This window comes from Ceratina calcarata, unplaced genomic scaffold (assembly GCF_001652005.2).
Source record: "Ceratina calcarata isolate Rehan_Ccalc_2016 unplaced genomic scaffold, ASM165200v1 scaffold546.2, whole genome shotgun sequence".
NCBI classification, from domain to species: Eukaryota; Metazoa; Arthropoda; class Insecta; order Hymenoptera; family Apidae; genus Ceratina; species Ceratina calcarata.
Window position 1 is genome coordinate 333,131 of NW_017176634.1, and position 14,390 is coordinate 347,520.

A 14,390-nucleotide genomic window follows, 5' to 3' on the forward strand; every position below is an offset into this window, starting at 1 on the left:
AATAGAGTCCGTGAACAGGTTGGGAAAGCGTTAGAAAGAAAAAGATGCTAAGCCTTCCTGTCTTTTTCCAATCGAGCATGCAGCATTGGAAGCTCTTGGCTTCCTTTGATAAAATTTTTTATCAGATGTTCGTAAAATTAATTGTTGTAGGAAGTTATTTAATAATAATAACATATTATTAGATAACTTTAGTGATATTATTAAAAGCATACTTATCTGAAAATTACATTAAATAGAAACGAGGAAATGAAAAGAAAATGTACAAAATTTCTTACGGTTAGTTAGAATATGGATTGTTAATCGAGATTTTTGAAATTGCGCAAAGATAATTGCAACTGCCTGAATAGGGAGAAACGCGAAAAGCGGGGGTTGGAAATGCGCGAGGGAGGAGAGGTAGCTCGCATAATATACTCGTCGCGGCATAATAATTCAGAAATTTGCATGTACGCGGGCTAACTCCTCAAGTAGGTTATCTATGCTGAAAGTTTTCTTCGTGATATATAACGCATCCACGGTCGAGTAGCGGGTAGAGAAGCCGCGTCTACATCGCCTTACGTCCACCGTTCCCATCGTCGTCGTCGTCGTCGTCGTCGTCGTCGGGGGTTACGAGGCGGCGGGTTTCAGAAGCGAACTTGCCTAACTAGGCGCAGGTACTCGCGGAATATACGTTGTACCAGCGGGACATTATCTTTTCGAATTTGAATTACCGATCCCGGTGCTCCTTCCTTTTGGTTAAAGCCGCCGTTTATGGGGAATTTATGCATGAACCATATTTATGTCGTTACTAAATTAAAATGGGCTATCGTTCCCAAATGTAATACATTAATTGGAGCCACGAGTGAATAAAGGCATCGTAGAATAAAATATTTAACAGGAAATTTCACAGTACATGTCCAATTGAAACGGTATTATAAAAATTGTGTGTCGCATTATTCAAATATGGAAGTATCTAAAATTTCGTTCCAGTGATTACACAAACTTTGTCAATTCTGATTGGACGTTGGTTATCAGTTAAGCAGCTTGATGTCGAATACTACAGAAGCATACCCCATTCATATAATTTACATCCCTAAGTCTCTTCGAAACTACAAATCTCGTGGTAAAAGGGGACATCGATGGTGCCTTGGCGTCGCGTAATAGGAGACACGGATCCGGGACCTAATCCAAATTTCAAAACCTTCACATTAGCCTTTGAGAGGCGATTCGCGTTCCAGCTCCGTACTCGCCGAGAAACATTTTCATCACATTTTCGTATATTTTGTAAATAACTCCAGATACGTGGCACTTCGTACGCAACGTACGGCATATATCTCCTATTACGACGTATTACAGGTACATACATGTACAGATTTTCGACGAACTGCCGAAGCACACGTCCAATGGTCTCTCTTCGTTTCTCTCTCAGTCCTCGTTCCGCTTCATCTTCTCGTTTATACTCTCCGCCGGTAACGTTTTCCGCCCTCAAAGGACCCGCTCGACGTAGTCAGAGGATTACGATGTACAACTCTACGTCGAGTTAGAATTTAGACACGAAGATGAGTGTGTATACGGGAGTTTATTGAACGAAGCTGTATTAAATTCAGCATCGTTTCTGCCCGACAAGGAGATAAAGGAACTCGAGAAAAGAGGACGGAAGCTGATTACGGTTAGATCAGATCTATAGTTACAACGAATAACGAATATATTTTTACACCAACTTCCTACCTAATACTGTTTCATAGCACATACATATAAACATTGATTACGGAAAGTATTTGAATACTATCTACATTCAATCATTGCTAGTATAATTATACGGAGATTAATTACTAGATAGACACATTGGCTGAGTTAATCAATAGATAACTGCCGCAATACACGCGAAACAGTGTACAAATATTTTTCTCTCCTACGGTATTATAAGCAGCACCGTTCGGGGAGGCTACATCCCTTCGTACGACACGAGGAGAAGAGGAACGCCGCGTCGGTGCTCGATGGAGCGAGAAAAAGATCCCCAGGCACCGATGACACGAAACATTTTCCGCGAGGCTCCCACGGCGGCTACGAGCATTCCGGCTCCGCGACGTAAGATCCTTTTTACACGCGTGGAGACGCTACCCAGGCGCTTTTATGTGAGTTAACGCACCGGCGCTCGTAGATCCATAACGTAACCCCACCGACCCTCGTAAACCGGAATTTATTAACACTTCGAACGACGGGGGAGATTTGCTAAATGGTTTTCAATTTGTACCTTAACGCTTCCAGACCACATGCTCGACAGATTTCGCGGCACCGCGGTTGTGCGGCGTATCGCGTATGTACTACATACGCCCGGCAAGAAACTATATCTCTCTCTCATCTCTCTCTCTCTCTCTCTCTCTCTCTCTCGCACTCCCCCGCGCGATGTGTATTTCATTTCGTATATTTCAGACTTTATACTCGAGCAGTTCTTCTTTATCACAGAAGGCGTCTCGATCGCATCTCGAGGCCGAGAAATTTAAATTCGACGGCTACTTCCGTTTTATTGCCAATCCCTGTAATTGAATGAGAGAGAAAGTAGATCAGCGAACACGTTGTTGGAGGCTCCAGCCGCTTTTTTGCATTGTGCTATACGCTCTCGTATCGCATTTCGTTCTTTAACTATTATTTCGTTCACAATCTCTTCTTTTCAAATATTCGAATAATTTTCGAAGAATCATAAAAAAGTGTTCACGTAAAGATAGTTAAAAATGTTAAAATTCTGAATATCAGAAGGGGCAAGATGTGGTTCGTGAAAACGAGGGAGACCGCGCTACCAAGATATTCGGATGCATCGCACAGGACGGCCGTAATTTCCTGGGTAAGCTTCGACAAATTAAGTTCCGGGCATACGTTACCCTCGCTTTAGTTGTCCGCCACGGTTCGACCCCACCGGCGGCCCACTCCGCCGCCCCTAAAAAGCCAAATCTCGCTGCGAGCCTTACTACCTTCCTTCCACTTTTTCCGACGTCGCGTCGGCGTTGCCCGACCAAATACCACGTACAACCCCGTGTACATCTCCCGGTACATGGATACGGGGTCCGGCCGAGCGTAGGAAGGAGCCTCGGGGAAAGGGTGAAGCTTTGGAAAAACTCCAGAAAAAGGAAGGAAGAGCGCGCGCCGCGCCGGTGTATCGGCGTGGGTGGCTTCCAGGAGGAACTATCCTCCCGGGAGGGACGAGAGGGCCTTCTGTCGGCTCGTCGGGGAAAGCTACTCTCAGCTTGCTGGAAGGCGTGAGTCGCAAAAGCTCCGCCTGCAAGCTTCGTTGGAACACGCCCCGACGGCGTAGCTTTGCCACCCACGCACCGGGCGATCCTGGAAAATAGTCCGAGCAGCCGTGTCACCGGCGAGACTTCGACCGGTAACCCCTCCATGGTTAAACGGGAACCGTAGTCCTTCCATCCGTGATCCATCCCCTGTTTCTCTCTTCTCTGCTCCTCCGCTCATCTCTTTCCACTTTCGACCGTCTCTCTCGCTTTCTCCGCATCCACCGCCGGTCTCCACCCTTCGGGTCTCAACTTCGGTCCGCTTTGCACACAGATTGCATCCGTGGCATCCGCGGATGCAATCATTACCTCGCTACCGGTCCCTCTGGCTCCTCTTACCAGAAAGACGTTCCATGTGTACAAGGCTCGGCTCCATTGGTTTGTGATAGTTCGCGTTTACGTGTGTGCGTGACCGTGTCGTTTCCGATGGGGATGGGTCGCTCGGAAGAGTGCACCGCGGGGGTTGGAGAAGTTTGAGGTAAAGCCTCGTAGATGCTTTATTGGCTTCGCCCGTTGCGATAAGGAGCGCTTAGGTTACCATAGGAAATAGTAATATAGGGGAAAGCGTCGTGAAACTGGATTCGAAATTGACTGAGGAGGAATCCGTGCATTCGTGATTGAATAGAAACTTGTAGGTTGTTCTCCTACCGACACTCAACATTGCATGATTTTTCTGAATATCGTCAAATACGATTTAATGAAAACGAGGCAGCTTATTGTATAATTAATTTTAACGTAAAACTGAATTTTACATCAACCTGATATTAAAACTCTTGTAAGATAAATATCGCAGTGTCTTATGGAGAGATTCAATTCGAAATATAGTTTGGATTAAATATCTCCTTAGCACAAGAATCTAAGCCTTTGCTTCGCCTTGCCTGATTCACTTCCACAATTGGATCCGAGAAGTGTAGAATGTTGTATCGTCGAAACGAAATCTCACGATTTTCCCAATCTGTCACGAGGCATTTCCTTGAAGGATTTTCGGATGGCTTCAGCCTATGCCTGCTCTGGTATAGGAGATACCGTTGTCTTATCATCTCATTTCGAAACCAGCTTCCTTAGAATTAAGATAAAAAGCATGGAAAACAATACAGATTGAGTAGTCTTGTCGTTATTCATACTTCCTGTAATATATGATCGAAATAATTTATACAGTCAATTTTGTATGACCAATAACTTAATAAATTTGATGATAAAATAACAAGATACACTTAGTAGTCATAAAAGTATTGCATTTTATTTCAATATTCATTATAGATTATCGTATTGATACAGTGGGAAAGGGAAGAGTTGACAAGTGAACTGGAATAGCAAGAAAAGAGGAAATAGTAATAAAATCGTATGGTATCGCATAGAACGTTAAATGGCAGATGTCACGTGAATAATGGATTAACTGACGAGCGTTTCCTTAATCCCCGGACTATCGAATTTAATACCGCGCCGCTTTCGGAATCTGGTCGTGATTAAGCCGACCGATCAGATATATACATTTTTTTTTTCACCTCTTTCATGAATCGATACCAATAACTTCGCCGGCAATCTAGGTTAAACGAGTTTTGCTGTTTCATTTAACTGAATATAAAGTATGTATCCACCCGGCGCGGCGGCGGCGCGACGACGAGACGTGCGCATTCAACGCGTCATTTGATAAATGGATCAACTTTAATAAACGAAACCAGGAACAACAATTGGATTTGAACGGTGGAAAAGAAATGCTGCGCGCTCGTGCCACGTTAAAACGGTGATCGTTATTATACACTCGGTTCACCGGAAACCGGGACGGATATGGAACGACATGATAGATGTAATCAATCTCGTTGTGCTGTGTAATTGGTGACAAATATTAAAAAGTTTCCGCGTACGAATGCTTCGAAGCAGACTATAAATATTTTCTATATTTGCATACAATTTCATTAAGGAATCAGTATTGAAATAAAATACTTGGAGAATTTTATTAAACGTTTTATTCTTTCTAGCATAACTGGCAACAATCCAGTCTCACTCTCTATATATAGTATCACTACATATTTACGTCGTTTCTATTCTATCCGAGTGAAACCATACACGTATCATGCATGGTAGAAATTGTGTAGTTGTTCGCGCAGACACAGAAGGCAGAGTTCTAATCGCGAAGGAGAATAAGCAAGCGTGAAGCACTGAAATATCGCGGATGTGTTAGCCACGAACAACGTTATTACTTATTCGTCATCGCTTATTCTCGTTGGAAATTAATTCTCACGAATCGGGTAATCTGAAGCCACTGTCAACACATGGCCTAGGGTATACGTCAGTCCCTTTGATCTAACATCAACTTTGAACGCGGCTGGTCAAACTTTCAGATTTTAATAGAATTTAAGTAGTGTGCTAAATATAATTATAAAATATTGATATGAGAAAGTTGTGGACAGAAACGAACTTGTGCAATATAGCAAAAAATTTCAATATTATGTCATTAGAAACTATTTAAATATTTTTCAAGCGAATGTTTAAAGGACACTTTTAATAAGCATCCAAACGCGATGCTAGTAAATAGGAAAAGCAGGAGCGATTCGATTAAAGAGATGAGAAACGTTTCAGTGTAGAAAACCAAATCAGAGTCGTGGAAACGGGAGGAGGGAAGTGGCACGATCGAAATCCCCGCAAGAGATCTTAATTCTCTGTCTTCCGGCCCCTGGTCTCCGATGCCCGCGGTGCAGTGCAGCGCTTCGCGTACTGTGTTGCAGGTATACGGTGCACCGGTGTACGTGCATCTTATCTCTAGACACACCCCCGACTTGAAGCGTTGCGGCGAAGAGGAGCGGGATACACCGGAAAACTAGCTCCCGGACCAGAAGTGGGAGTCGAACCGCGGAGGGAGGAGGATCGTGAGGGAAAGAAGGAAAGGCTAAGCGCGAGCAGAGATAAGGAGAAGAAGAGATAGCCAGACGATGAAAGGGGTGAATATAGAAGACGAGGGGAGATAGAAAAGATATAAAAATAAACAAAGAAATATAATAAATTTCGAGAAAAATAAATGAATGAGTGGGATAAACTGTTAAAAAAAATGGAAACTGTGTGGATGACGAAAACGAGATTATAGGAGACGGTGGATCGATGGATCATAGGGAAGGAGAGGAAAAATTGGAGAGGGATAGAGTGAGACAAAAAAGAGGAGGATAAGAGAGAAAACAGAGAAACTGGAGGAATTGTACGGATGACGGAGGTAGTTCCACAGGGTTTGAGGGTGAACCATTCGAGTGAGGGACCAGGATGGTCCTCGAAAGTGGGCGATGGTAGCCGACGAGGTGGTGGGGTGACGGCGACGGCGGGTAGGGCGCCGTAGGGGCAGAACCAGCGCCGCGACGCTCAGGCACGCACAGTCGCGGCTCGAACGCCGTCCCATGCGAACGTGTGACTCTCGCGGATCGTGTAATATTTTTCAGCATCGTGTACAGATGTCCACGACCACCGTTCGCTTTCCACTACCGGATTTCAGAAGAACATGATCGAGAATCTTATTAAGAAAATCGCTGGAGATGGATTTCTGTTCAAGATCAATGAGAAACAGCGAGGACCTGTTGGAAACATAACTGAGAACAGTGTTCATTGAACGATCTACGATTTATAATCGTCATATTCAGGATTCCATCTGTTATCGATTGTCGAAAGTGATTTTGTTGATGATATCGAAGCATTTGAATACTGAGAAGCAGCCGATGTGATCGATTGTTTAGAAACAGAAGCTGAAACGTCACATGCTGGCCGAATCGAGATGTCTATAATTTCGGTGATTTTACGATAATTCAACTCAGAAATACACGTAACGTCTTAAAACTTGACAGACCGGAAGACTTTCTTGCAACATCTAGTAAAGAAATTTTTATCAGTGCAAGTATTATTTAATGGTACAGTGCTTGTATATTTGACCAAACTGTGAACTGCTCCTCTAAAAAGACTAGAAATCTCGTATTGATCCAAAGAAGGTGAAATTGTATAGTTTTATACATGTAAACTATTTGGTTTAGTATCACTGGTGTAGAAACTCGTGACCCATGCAGGCGCCAATTTCATCCAGTTTCGACATAGTAGGTAGCGACAAACACGTGTGTGCTAAACCACTCTTCGCGATCTAGTCGTAAGTGTCCGCAATCGTTATTGATCAGGTGATTTAATCAATTCTATCTTCTGATAATATTAATATGACTTATAATTCACTCTTAATGACTAATATCGTGATAAATAAGATCTTCAGCCACCGGTAGTAATCGAAAATACATTTCAATTAGAAAATTGAAATTAAAAAGTGCATTTCATCCATTATCTTACTCGCTTGCTCGAAATATGAATCCATTCGGTTGTGATTCGAGGTTAACGAAGAATTAGCATACGCAAGGTGCATCGGGAGGAAGTGTATCAATTTTAAGACTCATTCATCGTTAAATAATACGTAAGAGCGGACAGAAAATCGGTGAAAATCGTCGAACCGGTAAATGTCAGTGTAAAATTAAAAATGGCGGCGACTTCCGAGCCCCAGGATAATTATTGAGGAACTATACGGGGGAATGGATTTTCAGAGCGCTATGGACACGTTTGTAGAGGCATGGATGGCTGCTAATACGAAGACGGATCAAGTACAGGTAAATGTTACGATTATACATTATCTTGTTTTATTTTCGCACCAGGAGAATACGACAACTGACGATGGTACCCATGAATGACACCGTTGAAAAGTAACCCCTTCTAACATTACACAGCCAATTGGCCACCCTACCTATTTATGCCCCCTTGAGCATTTCAACTTGCCAGACTAATTTCTCGATATCAATTTTCCGTTACAATACATGAATAGAAATAAGATAAATTTTTGAGCCAGGGAAACATCGTTTATAAAATTTAAAAAATGTTATAACAATTACAGTAGTTTAAAAATCATAAGCGACAGCATTTTATTCTAAATTGTTTCAAGTACTTTCAAGTAGAATGTGAAGGTGTAAGGTATTACGTATAAAGTCTCGGTAGGTAGTCTCTAAAATTTCCGGACGTCAACCAGGGCAACGGTATAGGTAGACTGAGAGGGTTGGGAGAGATAATCCTTGGTAAAACCGCGGATCGTATGTGTTGCGTGGATGGGCATACGTACATTTACACGTGTATGTACGGGGGGTCACGGGTTCTGACCACGATACGGATGTGCCCCTGCCTTCTTCCTGTGCTACGACCACGCTCACGTTCTGGCATTCAATGCAATAAGACCGCATCTCCATTGACCAATCGATCTTTCAATCCTCAAAACCTTCTGCTTTTTACATTTATGCCCCAGAACCATCGATCTTCGAATATATGTATCCAGTTTAAAAATTCAGTACCCTTTGGACGTTGCTCTCTATCTTTTGGCAAGTTAGAAATATCAAAACATTTCTTCCACTAACAAGGTACCAAAAACATATTAAGGCCAATTATTATAAAACTTAAGAGTACGACTAGTAACATTTAATTATCTAATAATGCAGTAGTTATTCATCTGGAGCTATGATAACATATTTGAAGGTAGTAAAAAGAAGCAAAGGTCAATATATTCAACATCTTTTCCTTACAAGTACTACTTGTACATTATTAGTACTCTACTCTAAAATTAAATATACGTATTCGTGTGTTCAATTTTTCCTATTTAAATGTCATTCATAATGCGCGTTCCCGACGTCGCTTCATGCACGTCGAGATTAAACGAGACAGGAAACAGAGACAGCTGAAGAGATACTCTTTTCTACATACTTCCTCTCATTTTCTACGTGCGATTCGCAGACCGAGAAAAAACGTGTAAACTTTGTCGCGCTGGTATAAAAGGTATCGAAGATAATCTCGTAATGCAGTTACTGCGGGTACGTCCCCGGGAATCGTGAGATCTCTTCCCGAAGGATCATCGTCCTCTGTCAAGATTACGAACAATACGGTATGCGTTTTTCCTTGGCAAACACACGGACTTTATTCCGACGGGGATTCGGCCAGCATTATATGAGGGTTTGCCGAACGTCGGTCCGTTCCCCTTTTTACAGGTATTTGTAACTGGCGTTTGACTTCCGCTGCTGAAAAAGGGGAAAATCCAGGATGAACGATTTGTATATACCACGCTGTTTAGCTGCGTGTGGAAACATATTTTTTCCTTGATTCGCGCTACGCACCGCGAACAAACAGTTGACGGCATACACAATTTTTAACATATACAGAGACAAATCTCATAACACTTTTAAGTAACAGGAAGAAGCGATGAATAATAGAGATAAAAAATTTACGTACAAAAATTATCGAACCGAGTTACAAGAGAAATCCACTTTAAATTTCGAACGAAGATATATTCGTAGACAGCGTGACGTTTAATGAACTTCGTAATTAAGCGCGGCTGTCTAACGAGCAGCCGGTCGATCCGAAGATAACCGAAACATACAATCGATGTTTCAAAATTCCGCTGACAGAAAGCACACGTTCTGTTGATTGAAAGACACACGTCCTTGCCGTCGTCGTTGCACGCAAGAGTGTACCGTCGACGTCACACCCGCACACGGACGGAGAGAGGTGGCCACGTGTGCACTCGAAAGTGCGTGCATGTACGTCCGAGGATAGGTTTGAGGCACGCATGGTCACGGTATTTGACCACCCCAGCTACCGGAATGATTGTAATCCATCTATCCGGCCGCCGAAGCCGATACATCAAATGCATGGTAGAAAACTTTCCTCGGCCCTTTTCCTGCCTGCCCAGATCCTTCATTCCCTTATCGGGTTATCTACGCAGCACGCAATGAACATATATTATTACAAACAGTAGTGTTGATATACGTATTATACATCAATTTTCTATTAACAAAATCGTAATTAAGATCGTACGGATGTTCTTCGCCTAAATTATAAAACTATTTCGATGTTTTTCTTTTAGAGATGATTAGGAGGAGGTAGACATCTGGTAACGGATTGATCAATTTACGTAACGTAACCATGGGAGCATCAATCCGTGGATTATCTATTCGCGGGAAGAGGTCCAATTATTGTATATGGTTATCGGGCTTCTGATATTTCGATAAGCCTGATTAGGATGCTGCACGATTAACGTGAACCGCGGAGACATTTAATACCATTCTCTATCGATATCCGATAAAAACAGATATTACATCTGTCGATGTTATTCAATCGATAATCTGTCGATTGGGAAGCAAATACAAAAAATAGGCATAATTATTTTCAATCAGATTTCAACTTTTGTAAATTTGTTTACAATCAATTAATCCATACCAGTTTCGATCTGTAGTAGCGATGGGTCATAATTATTGAATATTTCCAATGTGAAAAACCAGTTTTTACCGCGTGTTATCGACTCATGAACTGGTTCTTTCGTTAATAAATATCGAAACATTACGTCCGTAAGAGGAAACGAAATATGTACACAGTTCGAGAATTATACATTTATTTCGTTAGACGTCAGATACACAAAGTATGCAAAGGAACTTTGTATGATTAATTAATAGCCAAAACATTTTTACATATTTCTCTAGGATTTAGCTTCATTAATATTTTTGACAGGAATTAGGCTACACTAGAAATGAGAAAGCAATAAATTGTTTTACGTTCTCAATAATTTCATGCATTCACTTTGTATATTAACAGCGAAATTCGTCGCGAAATTTTCTGTAGGAACGTCTGTCAATTTAGAAGTTCGTTAAAGCTGACGTAAGGGGATACTCCGAGCTGGACCTATGTTCAATTGCCAAATATCGTAGGCCGGCTGTTTCTAGTTGGAAGTTGCGTAAGCTCGTTAAAAGACGGGACTCGGTAACCGTCCGCAAATAAATTCACGGAATTCCTGGTCAGTCCCTTGTCCCAGCTCGCTTGAACCGAAGGCAGAAATTTTACATCGGACGACGATTAAGGTTATCGTCTTAACGGGAAACACCCAGCAGTGCAGGAAACGACGCGTATCTTTGTAACACCCGGTAGATAAGCTGATCCGCCGATAAACGATGTCGAACCGTTGTTTGCGATGCTGGTATTAATTCATGATGATGTTGCGTTTTGCATAAAGCAACCGAATTCGTCAATTTTTTTCTCTCATTTAATAGCCTCCCTTTGTGCTAATATAGATAGTTCTGGTTCTCTTTTTAATAATAAGACACGCTTCGAATTCGTTTCGTTTAACCTAGAGCCTTTTTTTAATTTATTTAGGACACTATGGGTTATTAGAATTTATGCAAATGTATATAAAAAAAAATAGATAATAAATCTTGTTAAAATCAGTGGAGTGAAAATACTTAAAATGGACGGATTGGCTGAAGCCGAAAATATTCGTCGCGTCGATTCAACAGTTGTCGGAAATTCCGTGGAGCAGGAACCCGTGTGCACCTTTTGCACGACGAACGGTGCATCCCCTTTCGCGTCACGTCGAAGTTACCGCGATATCACTTGGGGCGTTAGCCGGATAAGCCGCTAACCCCATCCACCTGTTGCCTTTTCTTATGCGTTCCCGCTTACAGAGCCCGCGTTCATCCTCATTCCTTGCGTGGAAACGAGCCAAGGAGCCCCTTGGTCGTCCTTGTCCAATCCGTGCTCACCTCCGGACTTTGCCTTACTCCCTCGTCCGCCACTTTATACAGGCCGGTGTCAGGCCTTTGCTCCTTTCCTCTCTTCGCCACCTCGACGGTGTCCTCGTCGGTGGCTCTCTTCTTCTCCTCTACCGTCCTCCTCCCTCTCGTCCACCCTTCGTGACGCCTTCTTATTCTTTCCCTTTCTCATCGAACCTCCTTTCCCTCTCTTATTCCCTCTTTTAATCTTCCTCTCTTACCTCGTCCTATTCTATCCACCTCGTTGCATCTCGTTTCCGCTTCCAAGCCCGGGTCTTCAGCGGTCTGACGTGTTTTTTGCGAGTGCATACCTCGAAGCAGCTCCCGAAACAGTAGCTGGTACCCCGGTACAGTCCGGGCCAGTGAAAAAATCGCGCAACGACCTGAACTCGGCCTTCTCGGTGCCTATCGCAGGATCAATCGCGATTATCGAATATTTCTTCAACGATTTTTCGACGTCAATCGATGCCCCAGCAAGATAGAGAAGTTTTCGTTCAGAATTACATGACAGAAGTGTACATGAAATCAGGGGAAAAAAACCAAATTGAGGTAGTCTTTGCTCGTGTACGCTGAAAATCTCATACATGTTTATTCACTTATACGCTTTGTTTATCGTTCCCAGGTATATGTAGTATTCGGGTAAATCCATTCTCAATAAGACACGTTGAATGGTGTCGAGAAAGACACGATTTAAGGCTACTGACCAAACTTTATCTTAGATTTTCGTTCGGTTAATCTAATCTTAAATGAGATCTGTTCATTTGGAAGAAGTAAAAGTTTATCCGTAATGGACTAACAAAATAAGCATATCGTAGTAGTCTTTATCGGCACTGATCAATGAAGTGTATCAGGTTAGCTACTTAAATTCTGAAGAGAATACTGAGTACTTAACAGCGAATATCATGAATCCATTAAAAACGTCTCCAAATTTAATAGATAATGTTCAAAGTTCACATATTCTTATACCTCCCTCTTAAGCTACATACGTCAATCTCCATATAAAATGAAATAGTTTTTAAAATTAATGAAGTGTAAATAAGAATAATCCAATGTAATTTTATTTTGTACACCTGACGCAATAAATACGTAGACAGATTTACATTTTTAAAACTAATTTATCTAATCAGGTCCAATCATTCTCCTTGATGCAACCAAAGTATTCTACATATATTTCCATAAAACTTCTATTCGAACCATTTATGGTTCATTGATGAATGAACGGCACATGCGGATTGAAAATAAAAAGCGTCGCGATAACGGGTATAAAGTATAAAGGGGTTAAACGATTTCTTCTTGGACGATTCGGTCACGCAGTTCCTCGGAAGCGTCATCGACGATCCAGTTTTCAGAGAACGAAAACCGGCGGCGGCGCGCGGTGCATTTCGCACTTCGGCCGTAGAGTAGTGTAGGATTGTCGCATTCTGGGTCCAGTTAACCCTCGTTGACACCGTGAACGGCTTAGCCGTTAGTGTTAAGTTCAGTTCACTCATACATAAATCTAAGTCCGCGCTTATGCTTTAGCGAGTACGTTGTCGGAATTGAGCACGTGTTCAGATTTCATCGGCGACAACGCTTAGATCATCCGGCTCGTTCGATACCAAGACCGAACAGTAGCCGCGGATTCGACTCGTCTAAGTACTTAACTTACGTCGTGCGTACGTCTTGACGCTGGCAGGGCTCTCCTCGTCTCATCGAAATAAATGACGAAATTATTACGTTGCTCTCCTTACGTCTATTATTAAACCGCACAATTAATTCACCGCTTTCACTCCGTTTACTTTATCCGTCGTTACACGTACTTCACGTACAGTTATTTCAGGAGTCGCGAACGATCATTTGAATTTATTAGTTGGCTGATACGAACGTTACGTTCCGTATGAATCTCGAGGTTGACTGTCTCCCTTCTTGTTAATTGTAACGTGCAGGCAAAGTGCCTCCAGTTCTCAATGCGTTAGGTACCACGAGTGATTCCTTAAGATTTTTTGAGGCTTTTACTTTTATCACGAAATTAAAATAAACAAAAGATATTCGAAGGACATTAACAACAGCTATCCATTTCGACGTTTTTATGCGCGAGTTTACTTATTTAGATGTAGTTTCCTTAGCATACTTTGATCGATGACAGTAATGAATAATTAATTTGACACCAAAAAAATCTGTTCTTGTTTTATAGAGCCAGGCTTTGGCATTGACACACAAGGCCTCTCCACCTTCGAGGCCGAGCAGCGTGTCCTCGTTACCAAGGAGTCCCCAGTCTCATCAGTCCCAACAGTCTCAGCCGCAGAACGCTGCTCAACCACCACCGGTGCATCCTCATCAATCGCAGACACCCCTAAGCGCGCCCCAAACACCGTTCTCTGCGCACAATCAACACCCCAAACAAGAAGCGAGCATAAGCCCGAAACAAGAGGGATTCGATCTCAGCAAATCTACTTCCAGCACCGGTAAGTATTGCCATCTCTTTTCTTTAAATACAGGTCTTCTCGTTCTGCTCATTAGTAAATATTAGCTCTTAGTATTTTTAAATTACTTTCTATAACAG

General features: G+C 42.3%; 1 protein-coding gene across 4 annotated transcripts in view; it reads left to right on the plus strand.

Moving 5' to 3' along the window:
* The first annotated feature begins 5,868 nt into the window (after positions 1-5,868).
* dve (SATB1_N and homeodomain domain-containing protein dve) overlaps positions 5,869-14,390 on the plus strand; it is a 36,920-nt gene continuing 28,398 nt past the window's right edge. The window contains exons 1-3 of one of the 4 annotated variants that reach the window (XM_018031074.2): positions 5,871-7,737; positions 7,820-7,882; positions 14,022-14,292. In XM_018031074.2, coding sequence (XP_017886563.1) covers positions 7,826-7,882; positions 14,022-14,292 — 328 coding nt within the window. In that variant the 5' untranslated portion in view covers positions 5,871-7,737; positions 7,820-7,825. Of the gene's footprint in view, positions 7,883-14,021; positions 14,293-14,390 lie in introns of all 4 variants that reach the window. The other 3 variants (XM_018031075.2, XM_018031076.2, XM_018031072.2) reach the window with 3 other exon arrangements.